Source organism: Hypanus sabinus, chromosome 20 (assembly GCF_030144855.1).
Source record: "Hypanus sabinus isolate sHypSab1 chromosome 20, sHypSab1.hap1, whole genome shotgun sequence".
Taxonomy (NCBI): domain Eukaryota; kingdom Metazoa; phylum Chordata; class Chondrichthyes; order Myliobatiformes; family Dasyatidae; genus Hypanus; species Hypanus sabinus.
In genome coordinates this window covers 18,346,721-18,371,456 of record NC_082725.1, presented here as the reverse complement: position 1 = coordinate 18,371,456, position 24,736 = coordinate 18,346,721, and the positions used below count along the sequence as shown (strand labels likewise).

Genomic DNA, 24,736 nt, shown 5'->3' with positions numbered 1-24,736 from the left:
TGCCGCCAAGGCAGACGACCAAGTTACTGACCCAGAGGTCCAGGCTTAGCAAACAGCAGTCATGAGCCTGCGGTTGGCTGACATTAAGTTCAGGGAAGGTAGGGTCCTCTCCTGTGTGATATCTCAACCAGTTGCCCTCGCCCAATCGTGCTGTCAAACTGGAGTTGGACAGGTTTTGATTCCCTCCCTGGCCTCTTGCATCCGGGCCAGAAGGCCTCATAGAAACTGGCTGCACTAAAGTATGTTTAGCACAGCCTCAGAAAGGACTTGTGTGATTGGACTGCAGTTTGTGTGAAGTGCCAAAAGGCAAAAATTAACCATCATGTATGGCACCATTGATACCTTTTGAGGCCACTGAGTGACGGTTTGACCATGTCAATGTGTACCTTGTTAGTCCCCTCCCCCCTCCATGGTTTGACGCACCTTTTTACCATGGTGGACCGTACCACTGGGTGGCCAGAGGTTGTTCCTGTAGCATCGATGATGGCCACAGATGGGCTTGGACTTTGCTCAGCACCTGCGTTTCTCGGTTTGGCACCCCATCTGATATTTCCTCTGACTGTGGTCCCTAATTCATTTCAGACCTCTGGGTTGTGATGGCCCAGAACCTCGGCATTAGGATACACCACACCACAGCATATCACCTGTAGTCCAATGGCCTATGTGAACGGTTTCACCACTCCTTGAAGGCTGCTCTGAGAGCTTCCTCAAGAGATGAGCATTGGCGTGATTGTCTCCCATGGGTACTGCTGGGGCTTAGAACTGCTGTAGAGGAGGACCCGCAGTTGTCCATGGCTGAGTTGGTATATAGGCAGCCATTACAAGTGCCAGGTGATTTCATTCCTGATGCTGTGATCACCTGGTCAGCCTCTCAAGAGCATTCCACCCTTCTCAGTAAATGCAACTCTTTTTCACCTCTTCCTACTCTTATCAGGGTGTACAGCACTCTTGGGGACCTGTTGATCTACACTCCAACTGGTTTGTTTACGTCTGCCATGGCGCACACCAACATCCCCTTGGGCCCCTTATGATGGCCTTTTCCGTGGTTTGGAAAGGGGAGAAAAGACTTTTATCATGGTTAAGATGGTTAAACCTGAATGTATTTTGGCAGATCACCTTACAAAGGCAGTGAAGTATTTCACTGCTATGCCCCTCTGTTGTCACAAATATGACGGTGAGTGTGTTAATGCACTTCTGGACAAGCCAGAGGCACCTGCTGGTTCTTCCACCTATGGACACAGGACCTGAGCCAGGCAGCTTATCTGAGCTTCAGACAGGCTCACAATGTAAGTTTTAGTGAATTCTTGGGGGGGGGGGTGGAAAGAAGGGGGTTAACATAACTGAGAGAGAAGTACATAATTCACAACCACCGACATTGAGTTGGGGTTTCACTTTAGGAGGCTGGTCTGACTTGAGGATGTCGTTACGTAAAAGATTCTTACCGTACTTTGGTTGTATAGGTTTTGGAGTTCAATAAAATGTGTTACAGGTTTCATTAAAAATAAAGCATTACACTTTGTTTTATTTGTGGAAACCTACATGTCTGCCAAGCTCATGGACAGGTGCTTTGGGTAGTTCTACTGTGAGCCAATTCTATAGAGAAATACGACAGGCTGCTTTGGTGCAGATATTGTGCATGGGATGTATCTGGAAAAATATATCCTAATGTGTAGCTAGAATAAAATCCACAATATTCACTTTATTATTAAATTCAATTCTTTTATTCAATTATGATTGAATATTTTCCAAAGTAGTTCCAAAATCTTAGAGCTGTAATTTTTTTCAATTTCTTAATTTGAGTTACTGAACAAAATAATGTTCTGCAATTCATATTCGTGATAGTCCAAGCGTACCATTTTTAATCATCAAAATAGTGAAAGCAAAACATGCAGAAAGTTATTCACCTTAGAAGTGAGCTTAGAACTAAATTCCCAAAGAAACTACGAATATACAGCAGTCACCAGCAAGAGGATATTTTAAATGCATCATCCTAAGGTACATTAAAATGAGCCCAATACCAGATTGCCTCCATTCACAAATTGGCAACTGAGGTATTCCCTAGTGTGGCGTAATGCAATTATTTACTTGAAGCAGTAACTGGCTCTTTCCTGCTCTTGCTGTATCTATGTCTGGCTTTGGACCTGCTTTATCTGGCTTTGGATCTGCTGTGTCATGTTGCCTGTGTCCCGATTTTCCGCAGCATCAACCATTGGGTAACAGTATCGGCCAATGAACAAAATGTTTTGTGTTTTGTTGTGTTTGATGAAAAACATGAAGGGATGATCTGCTATAAAAGTTTTTGGTACAGAAGTGTTGCGTTTCATTGTTACTGCTGTGGCTGCAGCTGCTTCAGTCCCCTCTTCATTAACTTCCACGAAGGATTTATGAATAACCATTGACAGAGAGAGATTTTTCTCAAACATGCCAGAGAGATTGGCCTTTGATGGATCAAAGGCATCTATCATTCCCATTCCTGGAAGTTCACGTTCAAGATTAAACTGGTCCTCTATTTTAAATCTGGGTAGATGAACAGCAAGATTTATTTCCTCCATAGTTCCCAGCTTAATCGATTTGAGCAGAGTCTTGTTTGCAAGTGCCTTTTCAAGCTGTTCAAAAAGGGAACAGAAATGAACAAAATTGTTTATTGGACTGAATTGTTAGAACAAGATATCTTACTATTATACTGTACAATTTGGAGCAATTGCAGATGCTGAAAAACCAGAGTAACATCCAGAAAATGCTGGAGGAACTCAACCGGTCAGGCAACACCAATGGAGGAGTATGAACAGTTGAATAGTTGGGCTGGGGACTCTTCATCATGACAGGAAAGGAAGGAGGAGAAAGCCAGAAAAAAAGCAGAAAGTGGAGAGGAAAGACTACAAGCTGGCAGCTGATAGGCGAGACTGGGGGAGGGGGAAGGTGGGTGAGACTGGGGGAGGGGGATTGATGTGAGAAGCTGGCATGGGATTGATGGAACAGGTAAAGGGTGAAGTTAGTATCCCTCCGAGTCACATCAAATTCTGCAAATCTCTGGACACAAGATGGAAATAGAGGCTAATGCAAAATATTGGACGAACTCAGCAGGTGGGGGTGTCACATGATGATGTAGGCTCGAGACATTGGGAATCCAGCTCCCTCGTAAAAAGTAATGAAATAGGGTTTAAGTGAAGAGTTAACAAATACCTACTAGAAACTATTTATAAGCAACTCAGGATTATTTTTAGATATGGCTCATAAATCGAAATAGAAGAAAGCTACTACTTCGAAGACTGCGCGAATCGGTGGGGAAAAAGACCTAACCGTCTCGGCAAACCCTCAGACTCAAGTTGGATCTCCTCCCGGCGAAGTGCATGGCACTTCTGATGGTGTGGGACAGGAAGTTGCAGCAATGTCGGCGGTCTCCAAGAAGAAATGGCAAGAACAACGCATGCACGAAGAAACAAGTATGTATGAACATATCAACAAAACTACAAATCCCAAACTATGGCTGGAAGTGAATTGGAAGTGGAATCAGATTCTTTGGGAAACACAGATGAAGAAGAAGAGGAAAAGGAGGAGATTAAAGGAGACATAAGAGATATCCTGATTTATATGATGAATGAATTAAAAGCTATAAGAACAGATAGAAGACGAATGCAGATTACACTCGATAATGTGGTGGAAAAACAAAAGAAGATGGATAATAAAGTTAAAGAGATGGAAGTAAAAATGGAAGAAAACACTGAAAGAATAGATAAGATAGAAGACAATAATCTTGCCTGGACAACAGAAAGAAAACGGATGTTGGAAAAAATAGTTGCACTTGAAAACTCTAGTAAATGAAATAATATTAAAATTGTTGGTCTTATAGAAGGTACAGAGGGAGAAAATGCAATAAAATTCTGCCAAGAATGGATACCGTAAATTTTGGAAATGAAAGAAGAAAGTCAAGTAATTGAAATTGAAAGAGCACATGGAGCTTTAAGACCAAAACCTCAGCAAGATCAAAATCCAAGATCAATTTTGATATAATGCTTAAGGTACCAAGATAAAGAAATGATCTTGAAGGCAGCTACTCAAGGTGCTAAAAAGAGAAATGGGCCATTGATGATAGAAGGGAAAAGAGTTTTTTTTTAATCCAGACGTAAGTTACAATCTTCTGAAGAGGCGGAAGGAATTTAATCCAATGAAAAAATCTTTATGGGAAAAGGGCTATGAATTTTTATTGAGCTACCCAGCAAAATTGATAATTTTCCTGGATAATGAAGAAAGAAGATTTTTCGTTGACTACTGGAAAGCGGAGAAATTTGTACAAGAACTACCAGAATCCACGAGGGGGAGTAAAGAATTATAGAAATGAAGTGGACTAATGATGAAGACTGAAATAAGGTTGGACTTGACGGACATTTATAAGGAATAAGAAAAATATAGTTGAGGAGTATTAACTGGGAGTAGAGACATTAATTATTTTCTTTTTTTTTTCTTCACTAATATATTTTCTTTCTTTTTTTTTTGCGGGGGAGCTGAAGGAGCTCCTGATCGATGGCTGCGAGTTTCACGTGTACAATCATGGCGATTGCCATTACCCATAAAATGGGGGGGGGTAATGTTGTGTTTCCTTTTATTCACAACATTAGTGGGGGGTATTTTGTTTTTTTTTATATAGAATAGTTATCTTTCTTCTATTTTTCTTCTTTTTTGCCTGGATGGTTGGGGAGAGACTCATAGCAACATGGAGGATTTTAAAGAGTTCCCAAGATATTTTGAATGATTAATTTACTTAATTTTTAAAGTTTTAATGTTAATGGACTTAATGGACCTGTGAAAAGAAAGAGTTTTAACATATATTAAGAAAATGAAAGGAGATATAGCTTTTCTACAAGAAACACATTTAACAGAAACAGAACATAAGAAATTAAAGAGGGATTGGGTTGGAAATGTCATTGCAGCTTCATTTAATTCAAAATCGAGAGGAGTTGCAATTTTGGTTAATAAAACTTTACCAATTAAAATACAAAATGTAGTAATTGATTCTGTGGGGAGATATGTGATTATACATTGTCACATTTTTTTCAGAATTATGGACTCTTATGAACATTTATGCACCAAATGAAAATGTTGCAAAATTCATACAAGAAGTTTTTTTTTTAACTTGGCTGATGCACATGATAAAAATATTAATAGGTGGAGACTTTAATTTTTGTTTAGATCCAGTTTTGGATAGGTCAACTAAACTCGCTACAAAATCAAAAGTAATAAAACTATCATTAATGAAAGATTTAAACCTGATTGATAAATGGAGAAAAATTAATCCAAGAGAAAGAGACTATTCATTTTATTCAAATTGACATAATAAAAAAAATCAATCCTTGAATAAGTTTTATCAAAAAATATTCAGGATAGATTGAGAAGTGTGGAATAGAAAGCAAGAACACTGTCCGATCATTCCCCCTTGATAATGACAATGATAATGATGGATAAGGAGGAATTGATCTATAGATGGAGATTTAATTCAATTTTATTAAGACGTCAAGATTTTTGTGATTTTATGGAAAAACATTCAGTTTTTTTTTGGATACAAATTTACATTCAGCTGAGGATAAAATTGTATTATGGGAAGCAATGAAAGCATATTTAAGGGGTCAGATTATAAGTTATACATCTAAAATTAAGAAGGAATACATGGCAGAAATAGATCAATTGGAAAAAGATATAAAGTTAGAAAAAGAATCTCAAAGATATGACAGAAGAAAAACAAAGACAACTTGTTAATGAAAAATTACAATACACTCCAGATATATCATACAGAAAAAGTAATTATGAGAACTAAACAGAAATATTATGAACTAGGTGAAAGATCACATTAGATTCTGGCTTGACAGCTGAAAACAGAACAGGCTTCTAAAACAATTAGAACAAGTGCAAATAAGGTTACTTATAAACCTTTAGAAATTAATGAAACTTTAAAAAAATTTTATACTGAACTATATCAATCAGAATCACAAAATAAGATTGCTGAGATAGATAACTTTTTTATATCACAAATAACCCTTCCAAAATTAAATTTGGAAGAACAGAAAGGATTAGATATGCCCTTTACATTAAAAGAGGTTGAAGGAGCTTTCGGATCACTTCAGAGTAATAAATCCCCAGGAGAAGATGGCTTTCCTCCTGAATTTTATAAAAAATTGAAGATTTATTAATTCCACCTTTTATGGAATTAATATATCAAGTGGAAAGAATGCATAAACTCCCACAATCTTTTTTAACAGTGATCATAACTGTATTGCCATAAAAAAGATAGAGATCCTTTAAAACCAACATCATATAGGCCTATTTCTTTGTTGAATACAGATTATAAAATAGCAAAAATTTTATCTAATAGAATATCTAAATATTTACCAAAATTAATATGTATGGATCAAACAGGTTTTATTAAAAACAGACAATTAATGGATAATATAACTCAGTTACTTAGTATAATTCATCTGGCACAAAAAAAGAGGAAATGAGTGTGGCAGTTGCTTTGGATGCAGAAAAAGCATTTGATAGATTGGAATGGGATTTTTTATTTAAGGTATTGGAAAAATACGAGTTAGGAAAATCTTTTATACAATGGATTAAAACCTTAAATACTAATCCTCAAACTAAAGTAGTTACAAATGGCAAGATTTCAACACCATTTTGCTTAACGAGATCAATTAAACAAGGCTGTCCATTATCACCTGCTTTATTTGTATTGGCAATAGAACCATTAGCTGAATTAATTAGAACAGATTCAGACATTGGGGGCTTCAGAGTTAATCAAGAAGAATAGAAGATTAATTTATTTGCTGATGATGCTTTGATTTATTTAACAAACCCATTGCAATCTTTGCAAAGACTATCTTTTAGATTGGAAGAATATGGGAAAGTATCAGGGTATAAAGTAAATTGGGATAAAAGTGAAATTTTACCCCTTACCAAAGGGAATTACAATCAATGTCGATTAGTAACTCAATTTCGATGGTCAATAAATGGGTTAAAATATTTAGGTGTTAGAGTTGATAATGATGTAAAAAATTAATATAAAACAAAATTATTTGCCATTATTAAAAAACAAAAGAGGATCTCGATAAATGGATTCGTTACCAATAACATTAATAGGTAGAGTTAATGCTGTAAAAATGAATAATTTCCTAGATTGCAATATTCATTCCAAACTTTACCCATACAATTGCCTCAGAAGTTTTTTCAAGAACTGAATAAATGTAAGGAAATTTCTTTGGAAAAGAAAGATGTCAAGAATATCATTGGAAAAATTGACATGTAAATTTGATTTAGGAGGGTTACAACTCCCAAATTTTAAGAATTATTATAAAGCAAATCAACTTAGATTTATTGCGTCTTTTTTTGATGAAGAAAAACTGGCATGGATTAGAATAGAATTAGATAAGATAGGAGAAAACATACCAGAAGATTTTATATATAAATGGGAATCCAAATGGATACAGGAAAAAAAAGTATCTCTTATATTAAGACACTTGATTGATTTATGGAATAAGGTAAATATGGGCGATGAGATAAAGAAATCTTTATTAGCAAAAAGAACTTTAATTCAAAATAGGCTTATTCCTTTTACAATGGATAATAAACTTTTACATAATTGGTTCCAAAAGGGGATTAAATATATAGGTGATTGTTTTGGAGGTATATTGATGTCGTTTGATCAATTAAAAAATAAATATAAAATATCAAACACTCTTTTCTGTTATTTTCAATAAAAGGCTTATTTACAAGAAAAGCTGGGTCAAATAATGTTAATGCCAAAACCTAGTGAAATAGAAATATTAATTCAGAAAGGAAAAATTAAAAAATTTACATCCTGTATGTACAATTTGATTCAAAAACAGACAATTAAATCAGGAATTCATAAATCAAGACAAAATGGGAATCTGATTTGAATATTAAAATTGATGGAAAAAGCTGGTCAAGATTATGTTCTGATAGTATGATAAATACAATAAATGTTCGACTTAGATTAGTACAATATAATTTTCTACATCAATTATATATAACACCACAGAAAATAAATAGATTAAATTCAAATATGTCTGAACAATGTTTTCGATGTAATCAAGAAATTGGTACATTTTTACATTCTACTTGGTCTTGTTTTAAAATTCAATCATTTTGGATAAGTCTAAGACTTTTATTGGAACTAATTACTGGAGTACAACTCCCACATAGTCCAATATTATTTTTATTAGGAGACATTGAAGGGACAATACCGAAACTTAAATTGAATAAGTATCAGAAAAAATTTATAAAAATTGCATTGGCAGTAGCCAAAAAAGTTATCGCAGTTACTTGGAAATCTGATTTATATTTAACTATGGATCATTGGAATAATGAAATATATAGTTGTATTCCACTTGAAAAATTACATAAAATCTAAGAAATGAATATGGTATATTTTTGAAAATTTGGCTCCCATACCTACAAAAGATAGGATTAAATACATAGGTCCTTTGAAGATAAAATTATAAAGTAATTGGGGAAAGTAAAAATAAAAAAAATTCTTTTGAACACCATGGAGCATGTGGGGTTCCTCCGATATCCAGGCAATCTTTCTCTTCTTTCTTTTTTTTCTTTTTCTTTAGACAAGGGTTAAGGGGGGGAGGGATAATATTATTTTTTCTCTTTCTTACTATTTTATCATTACATTTATTCTTTGTAATTTTCTAAAAATTTAATAAATTAATTTAAAAAAAAAAGAACTCAGCAGGTCAGGCAGCATCTGTAGAGAAGAATAAAGGGTGGCCATATTGGGCAGAGGCCCTTCTTGCAGATGAAGGGTCTCTCTTAACCAGAAAGGTCATCTTTTTAATTACTGTCCTGAGATGCTGCCTGACCTGTAGAGTTCCTCCAACAGTTTGTGTACACGTTACTCTGAAAAATCTCTAAGGATAATTTACTTCATGCTTCCATTCCTGGTCTATTATCACCCATCAAAGTTTCTGTTGTAAGGATGTTCCTTAAGTTGATATACATCTTTTGCATCATGTTAATTCAACAAGCTGTGCTATCTGTGGTTAAGGGCCTCCATCATAATGTCAGTGTCATCTGGAGGAAAATTGAGTTCTTGCCTCAGACTTTGACTTGGAATGAGATCATCTGTTATAATGTCCCTGTTCATAGACAACTCATTGGGATTTTGATGTTACACATCCACCATTAGGTGACCATGGACATTGAAAGAAAGCACGAAAACCAAGGATAAAACTTTAGATTAAATTCTGTCTCCATATCTGGCATTTTTTTTAAAACTAAGATGTGCTCATGAAAGACATGCTGGTCCATCAGGTGGGAAAGCAACGCCATTTTGTATCTCACTGGTACAAACCGCTATGCGGACACCGTAAAAGAAGATAGAACTGGGAATAATCTGTGTCGTATATAGTATAATTTAGTGTTTAAGGGTTGAAGGTCACAATCAGACATAGGCTATTGGCTAATTTCTTCACCACCTGAAGCATCAGTGTTTAAATCCAAATATGAAAACGTTCAGGGCCTCCAAAACTTGCCTCAAACATATAACAATTTCAGCACGGAAACAGGCCATTTCGGCCCTTCTAGTCCATGCCGAACACTTACTCTCACCTAGTCCCGCCGACCCGCACTCAGCCCATAACCCTCCATTCCTTTTCTGTCCATATACCGATCCAATTTTACTTTAAATGACAATATCAAACCTGTCTCTACCACTTCTACTGGAAGCTCGTTCCACACAGCTACCCGAATAAAAAAGTTCCCCCTCGTGTTACCCCTAAAATTTTGTCCCCTAACTCTCAACTCATGTCCTCTTGTTTGAATCTCCCCTACTCTCAATGGAAAAAGCCTATCCATTTCAACTCTGTCTATCCCCCTCATAATTTTAAATACCTCTATCAAGTCCCCCCTCAACATGTGGTGCCACATACCACCAATCTTCAATTACAAAGTATGAAGTTATGTCTTTTGGTTAAAAAAAATTGATGAGTTGTGGGGAGAGGAATGGGGAGTAAGATAGGGTGATGAGGTGAAGGGATGCGTTTGACCATTGAGTGAGCTTCTTTGAGTGATGTCCTTAAATGAAAGTATACATCTCACCACGAGATGTCAAGGACTGAGTGCTCCACAAGGTTCCTCTTTAATTTTGTCACATCAGAGTTCACATTTATTGAAAAGACCTGTCCCTGCACAGGAGCCCCACAGCCTCTGTGGATCATGTATGTGCAGATGAACTTTGTGGAAATTCCATCCATACACCTGGTGCCATGTGTTTGAATCTCACTAAACATGATCAGATGCCTCTATGTATAAAGTGCCTCATATGAGCCAAGAACCCAAAAGGAACATCTACATCACAAACTATGCAGAAAACAGAACTTTTTTTTAATATAATATACACACACACACGCACGTTGAGCACAGAGAAATTGCAGTACACGTTAGAATTTCTACATCAAGGAATCCTATAAATACTGAAGAACATACTGGTCCAGTGGTCTTGATGAAATTGGATCAAAGATCATGCTGGTCATGATCAGATGGTGGGCAAATGGGACATTCCACTAGACAGGGTGCAGGAAAGAGTCTGGAATGGTGGTCAAGTCAGCAGAGCCAAAACAAAGTGATTTAAAGAGTTTAGAATGGGAGTGAACACCAAAGGACCTAGAAAGGTGAGAACATGCCTTTCGACACAGCTTTCCTTGTGTGGACTAAGAACAGCCTCTTAACTCTAATCCGTCTGGTCAATAACCTGCCTTGCTTTGATTGCTTGGCACTATCTGCAGATGAATGCCTAAAAACATATTGAGCTACTGATGACAATGTTTGTACCACCAGCAATTGACATTGAACATCTTGATGTTCTCCATAAATATATGCACCTGGATTAATATCCAGATGTGTGTGACCCTCACATTAAGAATCTGATTGCAATTTGAAGTTGGATTTGGATATTGCTAGTCCATGTACTTCTCTCAAAATTTCCCTCAAGCTCAAATATTCAGGCCTACGGAAAAAAAATTCAAAAGGGCTATTTGACTTCAGATTCTTAAATACACGATTGTAGTGTGGGGATCTGGCTGATTTGCCAGTTGAAAGATGTTTTCGTTGTGTCGATTGTGATTCATGAGTTTAAGAAGTGCAGCCACTCTTCTCATTGGTTGGCTTTTGTACCATGGTACCTGCATTCCAACTTCAAGCATCTCAGGGGTGTAAAGCATAGGACATAAGTGAGAGATTTGTTCTGTCTTCCTTTGTCTCTAAAGCACACTACACAGAACCTTTGGGAAGGTGTACTCTGTGTGCACTTTTATCTAACTATCTATTGAGCATTTAGTTCATGTAAATGGGGGGGGGGACTAAATATTTGGTCAAATTTTTTGCTGTTTGTAAATAAATGAATAAATATTTGCAGTCAGTTTTCTGTCTCACTCACTAAACCCATGAACGTACTTCAGCATTACAACATGTTAAGAATCCACCGATTAGAAACGAAGTGTTATTCAACCCCAGTTAGATAACACAAAAAAAATCAACTGTTTCTGAACATGAGATATTCAGGGAAATGTCTTGTTCTTGAGATATTGCATATGTATTTTCCAAAATGATCCAGAGACACCTCAAAGAAATTATGCAATCACTTCCTGATATTTAGAATTTAATGGAGAAAATTATTTTGATTAATAGAGATCAAAACTAGGAGGCACCATTCAAAAGTTCTATAGTTTTCAGAAGTTTGAAAACATTCCAACTGAAGACAACAGTATATATTTAGAACACACTTCCACAAGTTATAATTGATGGCTAATGATAATTTTAAATTTGAGACAAATAGCTTTGTTAACTATTAGTTTGAAAGGTACAAGGGTAACTGGAGTTCAGTTAGAGATGAGAGGTGCACTCATATTTCTATAATCTTTTGTATATTTATTTATTTAGCAATATGGAATGGAGTAGGTTCTTCTAGCCCTTAGAACCGCGCCACCCAGCAACCCCTGATAATCCCGATTTAATCCTAAACTAATCACGAGACAATTTACAATGCCCAATTAACCTACCCAGTAAGTCTTTAGACTGTGGGAGGTAACTGGAGAACTGGGGGAAAGCTTGTGCATTCCACAGGGAGGATGTACAGATTCCTTATTATGATTTTGGAAATGAACTCTGAATTCCAGCGTCCCGAGCTGTAATAGTGTTGTGCTAACCACTACGCAACTGTGCTGCCCACATTCCAAAGGTGTACGATTAAGGTTAGTGAGCAGTGGGCATGCTATGATGGTGTCACCACCGTGGCGACACTGGCAAGCTGCTCTGCACAATCCTCACTGATCTGTTTTGATGTAAACTATGCATTTCACTTTGTTTCGATATATGTGACAATGCTAACCTTCTTTAATCTTTAAGTTACCTTTTCCAATCCAGTTGAGTTGTCACTGATGTCATTGGGCAGAAAGATGAACATACTCAGATCCTTCTTTTCATAAGGAAGCTCAAGAACTTTGGTTTTGAATTCATCAATATAAGCAAAGTTAAAATTTCCCTCCTGGTGCATCATATTTACTGACGTGGACTTTTTCTAAGAAGAAAGTAATAATTAACATCAGTATGAATGTGACAGTACAAGAAGTGTAAAATATTGCAGGTAAATGCTTTATAAATGAACACACCTTGTTCATCTTGAACGTTGTTACATACGTGTTTTCTTCTTGAAATCTGTGGTTCCATTTTCCTTTAAAGTAGATGGCATTTACAAGAACAAGAACTGTGTTTGAAGTGATCGCACTCTCTGACAGTAAATCTTTGATTTTACCTAAATGATAAATCACAAATGATAGATTACAAACTCAAGGTCCATTAGCTAGTCCTGATTGGGGGGGGTGGGGAAAATCAGAGGTGGAGAGGGTCAGAAACTTAAAATTCCTCAGTGTTACCCTTCCAGAGCATCTGTCCTAGTTCCAGCACAGAACGGCCATTACAAAGAAAACATGGCAGAACCTCTAATTTCTTGGAAGCTTATGAAGATACAGCACATCTGAAATCTGTCGAACTTCTATAGATGCATGGTGAAGAGTATATTGACTGGTTGCATCACAGCCTGGTTTGGAAACACCAATTCTCTTGGACAGACAAACCTACAAAATGTAGTGGTATGTACCAGTCCATCATGGATAAAACCCAACCCACTATTGAGCATATCTACATGGAGCACTGTCAGAGGAAAGCAGCATCCATCATCAAGGACCCCCACCACACAGGCCATGCACTTCTTGCTACTACCATCAGAAAGGAGGTACAGGTGCCTCAAGACCCACACCAGAAGATGCTGGAACCATTATTACCCTCATCCATTAGGCTCTTGAACCAAAGGACCCACTGCTGAACTATGCCCACAATCTATCAACCCACTTTCAAAGACTCTTCATTTCACATTCTCGATATTTATTGCTTATCCATTTATTTATTTGTGTATTTGCATTGTTTGTAGTGTTTTGCATATTGGTTATTTATCCATTTTGAAGCAAACCTGGACCATGACTCTAAGGTATGGAATAGTGCTGCTAGAAAGACCATGAGCTTTGAACTGGGTTTGAGGACCATCTTAGAAAGCCTTGATCTTGAGTTAGACTCGTGTTGTATTGGCAATCTGCCTTCTACCAGTAAGCAAATCTTCTGTCCATATTGCTACCTTTCCTATAATACCATGGAAGCCTCTTGTGTGGCACCTTACCAGAGTCCTGTGAAAATCCTAGTAAAAAACATCCACTGACTTTCCTTTGTCTATCGTGCCTGTTATTTACCCAAAGAATTCCAATAGATTTGTTAGGCAAGATTTCCCCTTTAGGAAACCATGACTTGAGTTCGCCTCCAAGTATCCCGAAACTTCATCCTTAATGGATTATAACAGTTTACCAACCACTGAAGTCAGGCTAACTGGCCTATAATCTCCTGCCTCCCTTCCAAAAAGGTGGTGGGACCTTTGCAATTTTCCAGTACTCTTGGAACCATTCCAGAATCTAGTGATTCTTGCAAGATCATTACTAATGCCTCCACAATCTTTCCAGCCACCTCTTTCAGAACCCCATGGTGTAGTCTATCTGGTCCCAGTGACTTGCCTCGGTTCAGACTTTTCAGCTTCCAGTGCACCTTCTCCTTTGTGTTAGGAACTACACTCACTTCTGCTCCCTGACACTCAAATTTCTGCCATTCTGCTGGTGTCTTCCACAGTGAAGACTGAATCAAAGTACTTATACAGTTTGTCCACCATTCCTTTGTTCCCTATCTTTCCAGCATCATTTTCCATCAATATCCATTCTTGCCTCTTTTCCTCTATATTTATGAAAATACTTCTGGCATTCTTTTTTATTTATTGAAATACAGTGTGGAACAGGACTTCCCAGCCCTTTGAACCACACTACCCAGCAATTGCCCAATTTATCCCTGGCCTAATCACGGGACAGTTTACAATGACCATTTAACCTACCAACCGGTATGTCTTTGGACTGTGGGGGGAAGCCAGAGCATCTGGAGGAAACCCATGCAGTTACAGGGAGAAAGCCTTAACCCCTTATAGGCTGCATGGGAATTGGATCTGGATCACTGGCACTGTAAAGCGTTGTGCTAACCACTACAGCGCTGTGCCATCCTCTTTGTTCACTATTACTGACACTCCAACTTCATTTTCCATCAGCTCGATTTCCACTTTTGCCTCATTTATTCTATATTTCTGAAAATACTTTTAGTATTCCTTTATTATTGGAGAGCTTACCTTCATATTTCATTTTTTTAAAATTCTTCTCCTTATTCTTGAATTGCCTTCTTTTGGGTTTTATAAGCTTCCCCACTCTTCTAGTTTCTTACATCAGTTTACATGACTGTTTGTTCACCTTTTAAGACATTTTACTTTTAACCAACAGGGACTGTGGAACATTCAGTTCATGCTTGGCTGCCCTTAAAAATCTTTCCCCATTTTACATATACATGGTGGGATACAAGCTGCGAATCCACACTGGGGTTCCCCATAGATCTAGTCCCAGTACAGACTGGTGTCAAGCTGGGCCAAGTCATTGCTTCAACACTTTCATCAGTCTTTCCCCATGCAATTTTGGAGCTCACTTCCAATAAGCTCCCACTGGAATGGAGCAGATCTACTTGATGAATGGGAAATTAGTCAAATTGAAGTTAATCTCGGTCATTGAGCTGCAGTAAACCGATGGCAATCGCTCAGTGAAACTTATGTTAATAGGCCTTATACTAAACAGCAGTAAAACATGACCTCTACCAACCTGCCCTCACCATCCAAATCATTTTTATGAAGAGGCTAAAAACAAACGGGAAGAACATCTTGTTCTACTTAGGGAGCTTACAACTTTATGGTATGAACATTGAATTTTTCATTTTCCGATATCCACAGTCCTGGTGTTCTCAAAACATGTTTACCTCTCCACCTTATACTTTCCTCATCCATTCCCACCTCTTACCTACCAGCCTTTGCTTCACCCAATTTTAATATCATTAATTAGCAGAGTTTAACCAATTAACTTATGTCACCCGTACACATTTACATGGCTAACTGAAGTCTCATTGAAGTAATACTTTAATGCCAGAAGACAGCAATAAAATAATCTACAGAATGGACAAAATGGGAAAAAAAACCCTTTCAGTACTTGTTTAACCATCAGTTGTAATTTAAATTGTGTTCATACAGCAAATTAGGATTACAATTGATGTTGATGATCATTGATCAATGGTGACTGAAGAGTGGAGAACATAGTATTAAACCATAAAATGGATCTTACCTTCAGTCTTATTTTCTACATAAGTATTGATTTCATTCCTGACAGCATTTGGTTGTTTTACAAAACTGACTGCAGCCGTTTCTGCCTCATAGTATTTCAAGCTGGAGCTTTGAAATTCCTGCAGAACATTAAAAAAACCAAAGCATTATACATGAAGAAGAGAAGATAGCCCCTTAACTTCGAGTGGAGTCATCGGGACGCCATCGTGATGGCGTTGTTTTAGCAGGCTTTCTTGTTTTTACAAGGCCGAGTTGATAGCTCGATGCTCAACCCAGAAAGCGTGCAAGGGAGCCAGCTGGATTCGAACCCGGGAGTCTTTGCTCTGATGTCTGGCGCTGATGCCACTACGCCACCAGTCAGCAAAAGCATTATACACAGAGTGGTATGAAGTTTCTTTCCGCATAAGAGGGCAACAGGAGAAGTACAAGTTTGTCAATCTTACAAATGATTCTTATGCATTTAAAGAGCTTTTAGTGGAGAATGTGTGCACTTCTGCATTATGTTAAGGAATATGTGCACATGTTCATAACCTCAGTTAATATTTGTATTTGTTTTAAATTGACTATTGCCTTCTATTGGACCACGGTACCATGCTCACCAAACACCAACATGCGCTGGTTTTTTGATAATTAATTTAATCGGATTGATTTGAAATCTAGTATATGCATAAACTTCCATCCTGTTCTCAAGGAGATTTTCAACATTACCAAGTTAGCAACTACAGAGTAGAGAAATAGAACAGGAAAATTCTATATTTGAATTAATTAGTTGAATTCATGCATTAACCATATGCTTTTAAAGGCTGTTATGAGTGATGAACAGACCTGATGGACAATGGGGTACAGAGTTAACCATTCCCAACCTCCCGAGAACCACAAACTATTGCTGTTGCTATGCGGCTCATGAGAGAGAGAGAGAGAGAGATGGAAAACATGCAAGAACATCTGTTACAGATAAGAGAGGGGAAAAAGACTGTTGATTTACTGTATTATGACTTCTGCAAGGGTTATTTATCTTCTACTATTTTGCTCATTAACATTCCTCAGTGGACTGCAAAAGTGGGCTGGTTTGATAGACACAGGCATTCAGGATTGATGGTTAGCTGAGTCACCGTTAGTAGGAATAAAAAGACAGGTCTGGAGAACCACCCTCCAGACACGCCAGTGGACGCTGATTGAGTGTTGGAACCCACTAGAAAGGTGGGGGCTTCGAAGACTGAACCAGGAGGTCGGTCAGTAAAGCTTTCAGTGTAAAAGCAGGGCCGGTGGGGGCTTGGGTGCATGTCCACTCATGCCAGAGTGACGAGTCCACCACAGAAGAACGGTCCAGCAGAAGGATGGAGGGGTCACAGCTGAATGACCATCATAACAACGGTGCAATGGAATCAAAAGGCAACAGGAAGGTTTGCTGACTGCAACTGCTTAATCGCTTGCTCGCTCTCTCTCTCCCCAACGATTACAACTCAACAAGCATAACTACCTCAGCACTCATGAACTGAACTTTATACTTTTCTATGACAATTTATTTACCCCTAGACATCGACAGAGCTTGTTTATTATTGATTATTATTATTCCTACACTTTTAGGTTTATTACTGCTAACTTGTTTTATATGTATATTTGCATTATTGATATGGTTTTGCTTATTTTTATTAAGAAACACCTTTAGTTTGGTACCACCAGACTCCAACAGATTCTTCTTTCTCTGCTGGTTAGACACCCAGTTATGGGGTACGTAACAAGGCAAACAGTAGATCCAACAGTTGCCCCCTATTTGATCTTACTTGCAGAATGTTGAATGTTTTCTCTCCATAAATACGATTGGCCAGTCTTAAGAGATAAGAAGCGGCAGGTTCGTTGATATTAGCCATTAGTTCCTTAAATCCTGCATGGACATCAAGCTCTTTGTCAAAATGGAGAACCTGTTATGAAAACATTTACAATGAGAGTCAAATAACAAGGTAGCAGTTATGATACACATTGGCAAGACAGGACAGGTGGTATGTGGTGCTCCCATTAACCTGCTACTCTTGGTCTAGAAAGTTAAGTTGACAGGTAAAGCTGGTGATGAAATAAAGGAGCCTCAGCACCGTTGCTAAAGTGCATGAACTTGGTGGTCCCTATGACAACCATGGTAAATGGATTGTGGAATTAATTCATTGCAATGATATTTGCTTTAAATATCTCATATTTAATATTCTGACGATATGTTCTTTTCTATCTCTCAAAATTTCTCCTGCATAACAATTAGTGGATCGTCATGACTGGCTATTTACTTCCTCTGTATTCTGTAGGTCATGCCGGCACATCCCAAACTGTTAAAGACACGGTAGTGTTATGGTGAGGGGAGGGAGCAGAATATTGGTGTTTATTTGAAGCTATCAGGCAAGGGAAATTATAGGATGAGGGGACTTGTAAAGTGAGAGGGGAAATATCCAATTTGTCCTCTCACTTACTCTGAATGTCCTCAATATCCTTTCAGCAGTCACTGAAATCAGCAGAGCTCTCCAGCATCTCAGCACGATTTCAGATGACACTAATAATGCAAAGCCACCGAGTTCAGAAAGTGTTCACATATTGCTCGTTGCTTCAGGCACCTTTTACATACTACCTTTTACAGCATGTGAATGTGAAGGTTCTTCCTGGATTTTATGGACGAAAAAATTTCTAACCCACCATATCTGAATGAGACAGCTGTCTCCTGTTCAAAATCTGTTCCAATGGCTCAAAACTCCAGTAAGTTCCTTTTCAAGTTAATTCTTCATTGGCATTCAAGTGTCTAGTCTTCTCCTGCATGTCTGGCACAATTGCTAATCCACAAGAATACCAACGCCTGTTCTCCACTCTCTGCATTTCCCTTTGCTATGCAGATGAGGGTGGTATATTTAACTATTGCAAATCAATCTTGGCAAGGATTTTCTAAGACATCACTTTAATTTTCAGTACCAATACACAGAATTTGCTGTCTTTGCGATGGGCCATTTTCCATCTTTCGCCTACTTTTACTCCTCCCAATGCCGGAGGCTTTGAGGATGGAAACAATGATAGGAATAAAATTAAGTCACTCCATGAATTGAGCAGCATGAAGGGCTGAGGGGTGAATGGACGACTCCGATTCCTTTGTCTCAGACATTAACTACTATAACTGGCGGAACTTCAGTCCTATTCCATTTTCAAATGTTGACCCCCCCCCCCCCCCGTTGCATTGATTAACATAAAATTTATTATCAAAGTACTGATCACCATATGGAACCCAGAAATTTGTTTTCTTGTGGGCATACTCAGTAAATTCAAGAACCATAATAATCAGTAAAAGACCAACACAACAGGGCGGACAAATGACCACTGTGAAAAAGACAAAAAACTGTGCAAATAAAATTAAATGAACAAACAATAAATAGAGAACATGAGATGAAGAGTCCCCAAGGGCGAGTCCATAGGTTGAAGGAACAGTTCAGTGATGAGGCAAGAGAAGTTCAGTTAATTTATCCCCACTGATTCAAGAGTCCGATGGAAGTTTGCAAGCATATTTTTCTAGCTCAAGTTCCAGGGCCCCAGAAAATTATTCCTTACAAACTTGCGTTGTTGGTTTAGTAACAAGACCACATCCTGACTCCCAAACTATCTGGTGTCCTTTCAGCTTGTTATATTCAGTTCATATGTCTCTTACTTAATTTTGTTGCTCTTTGTGTGCAGTGATATATTAACAAATGTAATTATCCTGCACCTTACTGAATAAAACTTTTTTTTTTGCCTCCGTATCGTTTGCATTCTGTTAAATAACTTGCTCTCATTGAACTTTATCATCTTTTAACTTTGTCCAACTACTTGGTGTTCAATTTGAAAATGGGGTGAAAATTAGATTAAGTTCCCTGCAAGAGGAAAGTTGCATAAGTAATGAACGGTGATCAACTGGCCACTTCATTCAGTAAGTGGAGAGATGCAGAATATTAAAAAATTACATTTAAGATACACGTCGTAAGTCGACAGTTTCATGTTGGTGACACTGTCATAATAAATTTGTACATCACCTGGTCAGAAACAATAAGATTTAGGATTTAGGTCCTCTGACGGGTCGAAATGTCAAATGTACTCTTTTCCATAGACGCTGCCTGGCCTGCTGAGTTCCTCCAACATTTTATGTGTGTGTTGCTAAGATTTAGGATTTTTTGGTTCTTGCATATTCTGAATCATTTTATTGCACAACACCCTTTTGCAGAACCACATAGCATTCACATTTCTAGTCACACCTGAAAATATTGCATTATTTGCTGAACAAAATTTTCTTTCAACCAAACTGGATTGGCAACTGCCCGTGTCAATTCTACACCCTATAAAGTACATAAATGAAGGAAATACAGGTTATTCAAATCATGGGATATTGGATCTCTCCCCCCCCCCCACCCCGGCATATCTGGCTGAATTTAATGCAAACCACAGGTGAAATGTTAATCTGTGGTTTCGGCTAATTTGGTGGATCAGCAGTGCAAGCATTTAAAGTTTGCAAAGTTACATGAAATAGCTGTATGATGTCAGCTTGATGATTGCAGGAGGGGGCACATCAGTACTATAACTGCCCTTACAGATATATTCTTGTAGTAGCATCAAATCCATTGATTTGAGTAGAAAAGAATGCTGATGGGGCATGTAACAAGTTGCTATATATCTTTTGAAAAGAGCAAACAGATGACGTTTCAGGCCGAGACGTCAACTGTTTCCTCTTTTCTATAGATGCTATCTGGCCTGCTGAGTTCCTCAAACATAGTGTGCGTTATTTTGATTTCCAGTATCTGAATATTTTCTCCAGTTAGTGCTATATGACTTTGCCATCTAAGATGAACATACTGGTATTCCATTAATTTAAATTACAAGCACTAGTTGATTGATTTGAATTTCATCAAATGATTGATACTGGACGTCGTAAGGAATACAACTGAGATTGAGGCTAAACAACATTTTCCATTTGAAAGAAAGTAGAACTTTTCTGTTTTAGTGACAATTATTTCTGATGTTTAATCCAAGGTGATTAAAGGGAATATGGGAGGGGGCTTCCTCACACAGAGTGTGGAATGAGCTGCCAGATGAGGTAGTAAATGCGGGCACACTTTTAACATTTAAGAAAAACTTGGACGGATACGTGGATGAGAGGTGTATGGAGGGATATGGTCCAGGTGCAGGTCAGTGGGACTAGGCAGAAAAATGGTTCAGCACAGCCAAGAAGTGCCAAAAGGCCCATTTCTCTGCTGTAATGTTCTATGGCTCTATGAAGTTATGCATTATTACTACAGAATATAAGAAGAAAATAAGAGAAAATCTCCAATTCTCTTATTGGAGAATATTGCATCTTTAACACATTCTAAATTCTACTATTTGGGCTAGGAGCACAATAGATTTGAAGTGGTTGTGTGAGAAATTTTAAAATGACAGGTTTAGTTGCAAGGCAGTCAATAATGTAATATTTTGAAAGCAACGTTGAAAGTGTTGAGATTTTGAAATTGGAATTTGCTGAAGCAACTCAACGAGGCCAAGCAACATTTGTGGGGAGAGAAACATTGCATTTCAAGTTGATATAGCAGAACAAGCAAGTGATATTAAATTTATGAAAAAAAATGGGGACAAACAAGCACAGATGCTGGAGTTTGGAGCAACAGACAACCTGCTAGAGGAACTCATTAGACTGAGCTGCATTTATGGCAGGAAAGGAGCTGATGTTTCCTGCCAAAACTCTGCTGCACAGTTTCAACCCAAAAAGTTGACAAGTCTGTTCATCCCCCAGATGTTCCTCTACCCAAGTCTTCCAGTAGGTTGTCTGTTCCTTATCCTCTTGGGGTTGGGGTGGAAATAAGCTTGCAGCAGACTTGCGGCTAAACTGTTGCCTCGAAAGCCCAGGCCATCAGTTCTTGTAAATAAAATACTACAGTGCTATTACAATTAAATTAGAGCAATATTTTGAAATAATCTGTAAATGAACAAACTGATAACCCCAAACAAATGAAGACCAATTCAAAATTTTCAGGGAGTCTATTTAACGTAGTTTTGATTAATTTTTTTGGAATGAGTGGTTTCCGGTCCAGGCTGCATTTTTTGCCTATCCTTCATGATCCTCGAGAAATTGGTAGTGAGGCATTTTCTTGAATTATTCCAGCCCTTTTATGTTACTGACAGACAATTTGAAGATTCAGCCGGCAACAATAAGGGACTAGAAATTTCTTTCAAATCCAGGGTGGGTTGTTTCAAGTTGACAGCATTCTGTCTCTAAAAATTCAAATCGAGTGTACAGAGTGACCAGATAATACTGTGTACAAGTACAAATCTCTCGACCACGTAAAATTTATCCTTTGACACGATATTTTTGCCATCCATCACCTCTCACTCACCTTGGCTATTTGATCCGCAGTGTTGCCTCTTGCTCCAAGATACACCATGCCCAAAGCAACTGAGACGCTCAATGGAGACAGAAATATGTTCTCATAAATTTTTTTCTCTGTTATCTTTGCGTAGAGATCAAAGGCAAAGCTGGCATTTGCAGTACTCAGAGCATCCATTGGAAAATCTAGAAAAGAAAATGCTCAGAAGCAAATTCGTGACAAAATATTGAAATAATGATACATTTAATTTCATAATTATCTGACAGTTATTGAACTTATAGACATATGTCTGAGGAGAAATAATAACCATTTGATAAACTTCTGGAGGGTAGGGAATTTGAAAAATGTTTTTAACATAATACTTTTGGAAGTCAGAAATAAAAACAGTTCAGGCAGCATCTGGAAAGAAGCAATGTTTCAGGTCAGTGATTATGCATTTGACAAAATGCCCTTTAACACGCGCACTATAGCTACACGAGACTTATCTTCAAAGTTCCTTCTCTCATAGCAGGCCCTGGCCCACACAACAGCTGCTCTGCTTGACGCAAACTTCTTTTATTAGCTGCTGATTAGTTAATTAGTCAATCGCGTATTAACTATTGACTTGCCTCTTACATTTCTGTGAAGTGAAGAAGGTGATTAGATGAATTAAGAGTGTCTTTTTGTCGGATGGAGACAAAGAATGTTCGATTTCAGGATGACTGGGAGCTGGCTGGAGGAAGAGACTGAAGGTGGAGAGGAAGGGTGAGATGCAGTAATTGAAGAGGCCCCGCCGGCTGGTTTGAAATGGGCACCAAAGAGGGAGTGACGTATTGTTTAACGTGAACGGCCGAGGAGGAGTGAATGATACAGGTTTTTGGCTACAGCTGGTTTCCAATTCGTCAGGAGCCTTATCCCTGCATCTTCACTTGGATTGTATAGGTTGTGAATTGCGCAAATGACCTAACCCGTCACCAGGTCTTCCCATTTCCGTGACAGTCGTTTTGGGCTAGTGAATCGATATTGGAATATTGTTGTCCCTATGTATTTCCTCTTCCACTCCCCCCCCCCCCCCCCACACACTTTCTTAATCACGACAAGGATTGGGAGTCGAGGTTTAGAGAACAACACTTGGGTGATGTTCTGAGTAAACGCGGTCTGGGAGTTTTATAGGCTGGAGAAGAGGAGAGAGCACTCCGGGTCGCTGCTTCTCTTCTCGGGCTGACAAGGAATCCGCTCCGTTCAGCGCTACTTTAAGGAGCGCTAAACTCCAGGTGCATTTAATGATACTGGATTCAGTTTCATGTTTTGTTAGGTGATATTGGGAAAGCACTGCCTAGTTGGTGGCAGTAGGGCACCTTTAAGGTGGATTGCTAAACTCCATTAAAAGACAGAAGCTGTTCTCAGGCAAGTAGCGACAGTCATCTCAAACCATCCTGCACTCACTCCATGTCCTGAGTCCTGTAAAGAGAAACTGCACTGCATACAGTGAGATTAGCCTCTTTTAAACTCCCGGCCTCACTCCGAATCCCGAGTCCTGAAAGTGATACGCTCCTGCAAAAATGGAAATCCAAAGATATCATTTTGCGTCGTAAACATAGCAAGATTAACATGCAAACCCGTGGACAGACAAAACACTTTTTGGGCGCCACCATTAGCATTGATTTGATTGCTTTTTCTGCTTGTTTCGCGGTTATTATTACCTACTGCAATACCATCTCTAGCAACCTCGGCCCTGTTTACTATTCGTAGGATGACTGCCACCGTTTGACTTCTTTTACCTGTATTTTCAATAATCTGTTGGCGAGATTTGAATCTGCTCCTGGTTCTGGATAGCTCCTCGCTTTTGGATTTGTTTTTAAGTACTGTCGTTTCAAGGGGCCGTCCTTGATGGAAGCAGCTGACAGGTGATCAATGGGACCCAAATTTATAGAGAAGCACTATCTTCTTGGTTCGCTAACTTCCTGACTAGTTTGCAAGTCACATTAGTCGGACATGTAAAGACAAGACAAGACAATAAAATCATAACAAGCATTCAGGCTTGTCTTTGTATTTAGAATGACTATCCCGTCTGCCCATGTTAGAGTTGTAGATTTGTGTAGCATGAAATGGGTCTTTCAGCCCAACTCTTTTATGCAAATATTAGTGTCCGTTTACATTAACTCATCTGGAGATATTCGAGTGTATCCTTTGATACCTTGCCTATTTAAATCTCTGAATGTCTTTTGTAGTTGTACCTGATTTCACCACCACCTCCAGCAATGTGTTCCAGGTATTAACTACTTCCTGGCTAACGGACTTTCTTCTCAGATCCCCTTACACTCCTTTCTCCCACCTTAAATGTATGCTCTGTTGTTCTTGATATCCCATACCACGGACACAAGATGTCGTCAATCTGCACATATCCATGTCTCTTGTAATCAAGCAAGGGCTCCGGCAGTATAGTGGTTAGTCTGACACTTTACAATAGCGCTGATTAAGGATTCAGTTCTGCTCCGTTTCAGACCTGACATAGATTGGGGCACAGCTCTGGGCAGGATTTCCTTGTCAATAAGTTGGTCCATAGCTTTCTCTCGGGTTGGAG

General features: G+C 38.3%; 1 protein-coding gene across 1 annotated transcript; it reads right to left on the bottom strand.

The window, feature by feature from the left end:
* Window positions 1–1,755: 1,755 nt before the first annotated feature.
* LOC132378663 (leukocyte elastase inhibitor-like) lies at window positions 1,756–23,961 on the bottom strand. The gene is made up of 7 exons (XM_059945768.1): window positions 23,934–23,961; window positions 22,183–22,358; window positions 17,590–17,727; window positions 15,807–15,924; window positions 12,678–12,820; window positions 12,419–12,586; window positions 1,756–2,606 (listed from the first exon to the last, which is right to left on the bottom strand). Exons 2-7 carry the CDS (start codon window positions 22,348–22,350, stop codon window positions 2,124–2,126), a joined length of 1,218 nt encoding a protein of 405 aa, XP_059801751.1. The 5' UTR covers window positions 22,351–22,358; window positions 23,934–23,961; the 3' UTR covers window positions 1,756–2,123.
* Window positions 23,962–24,736: the final 775 nt, after the last annotated feature.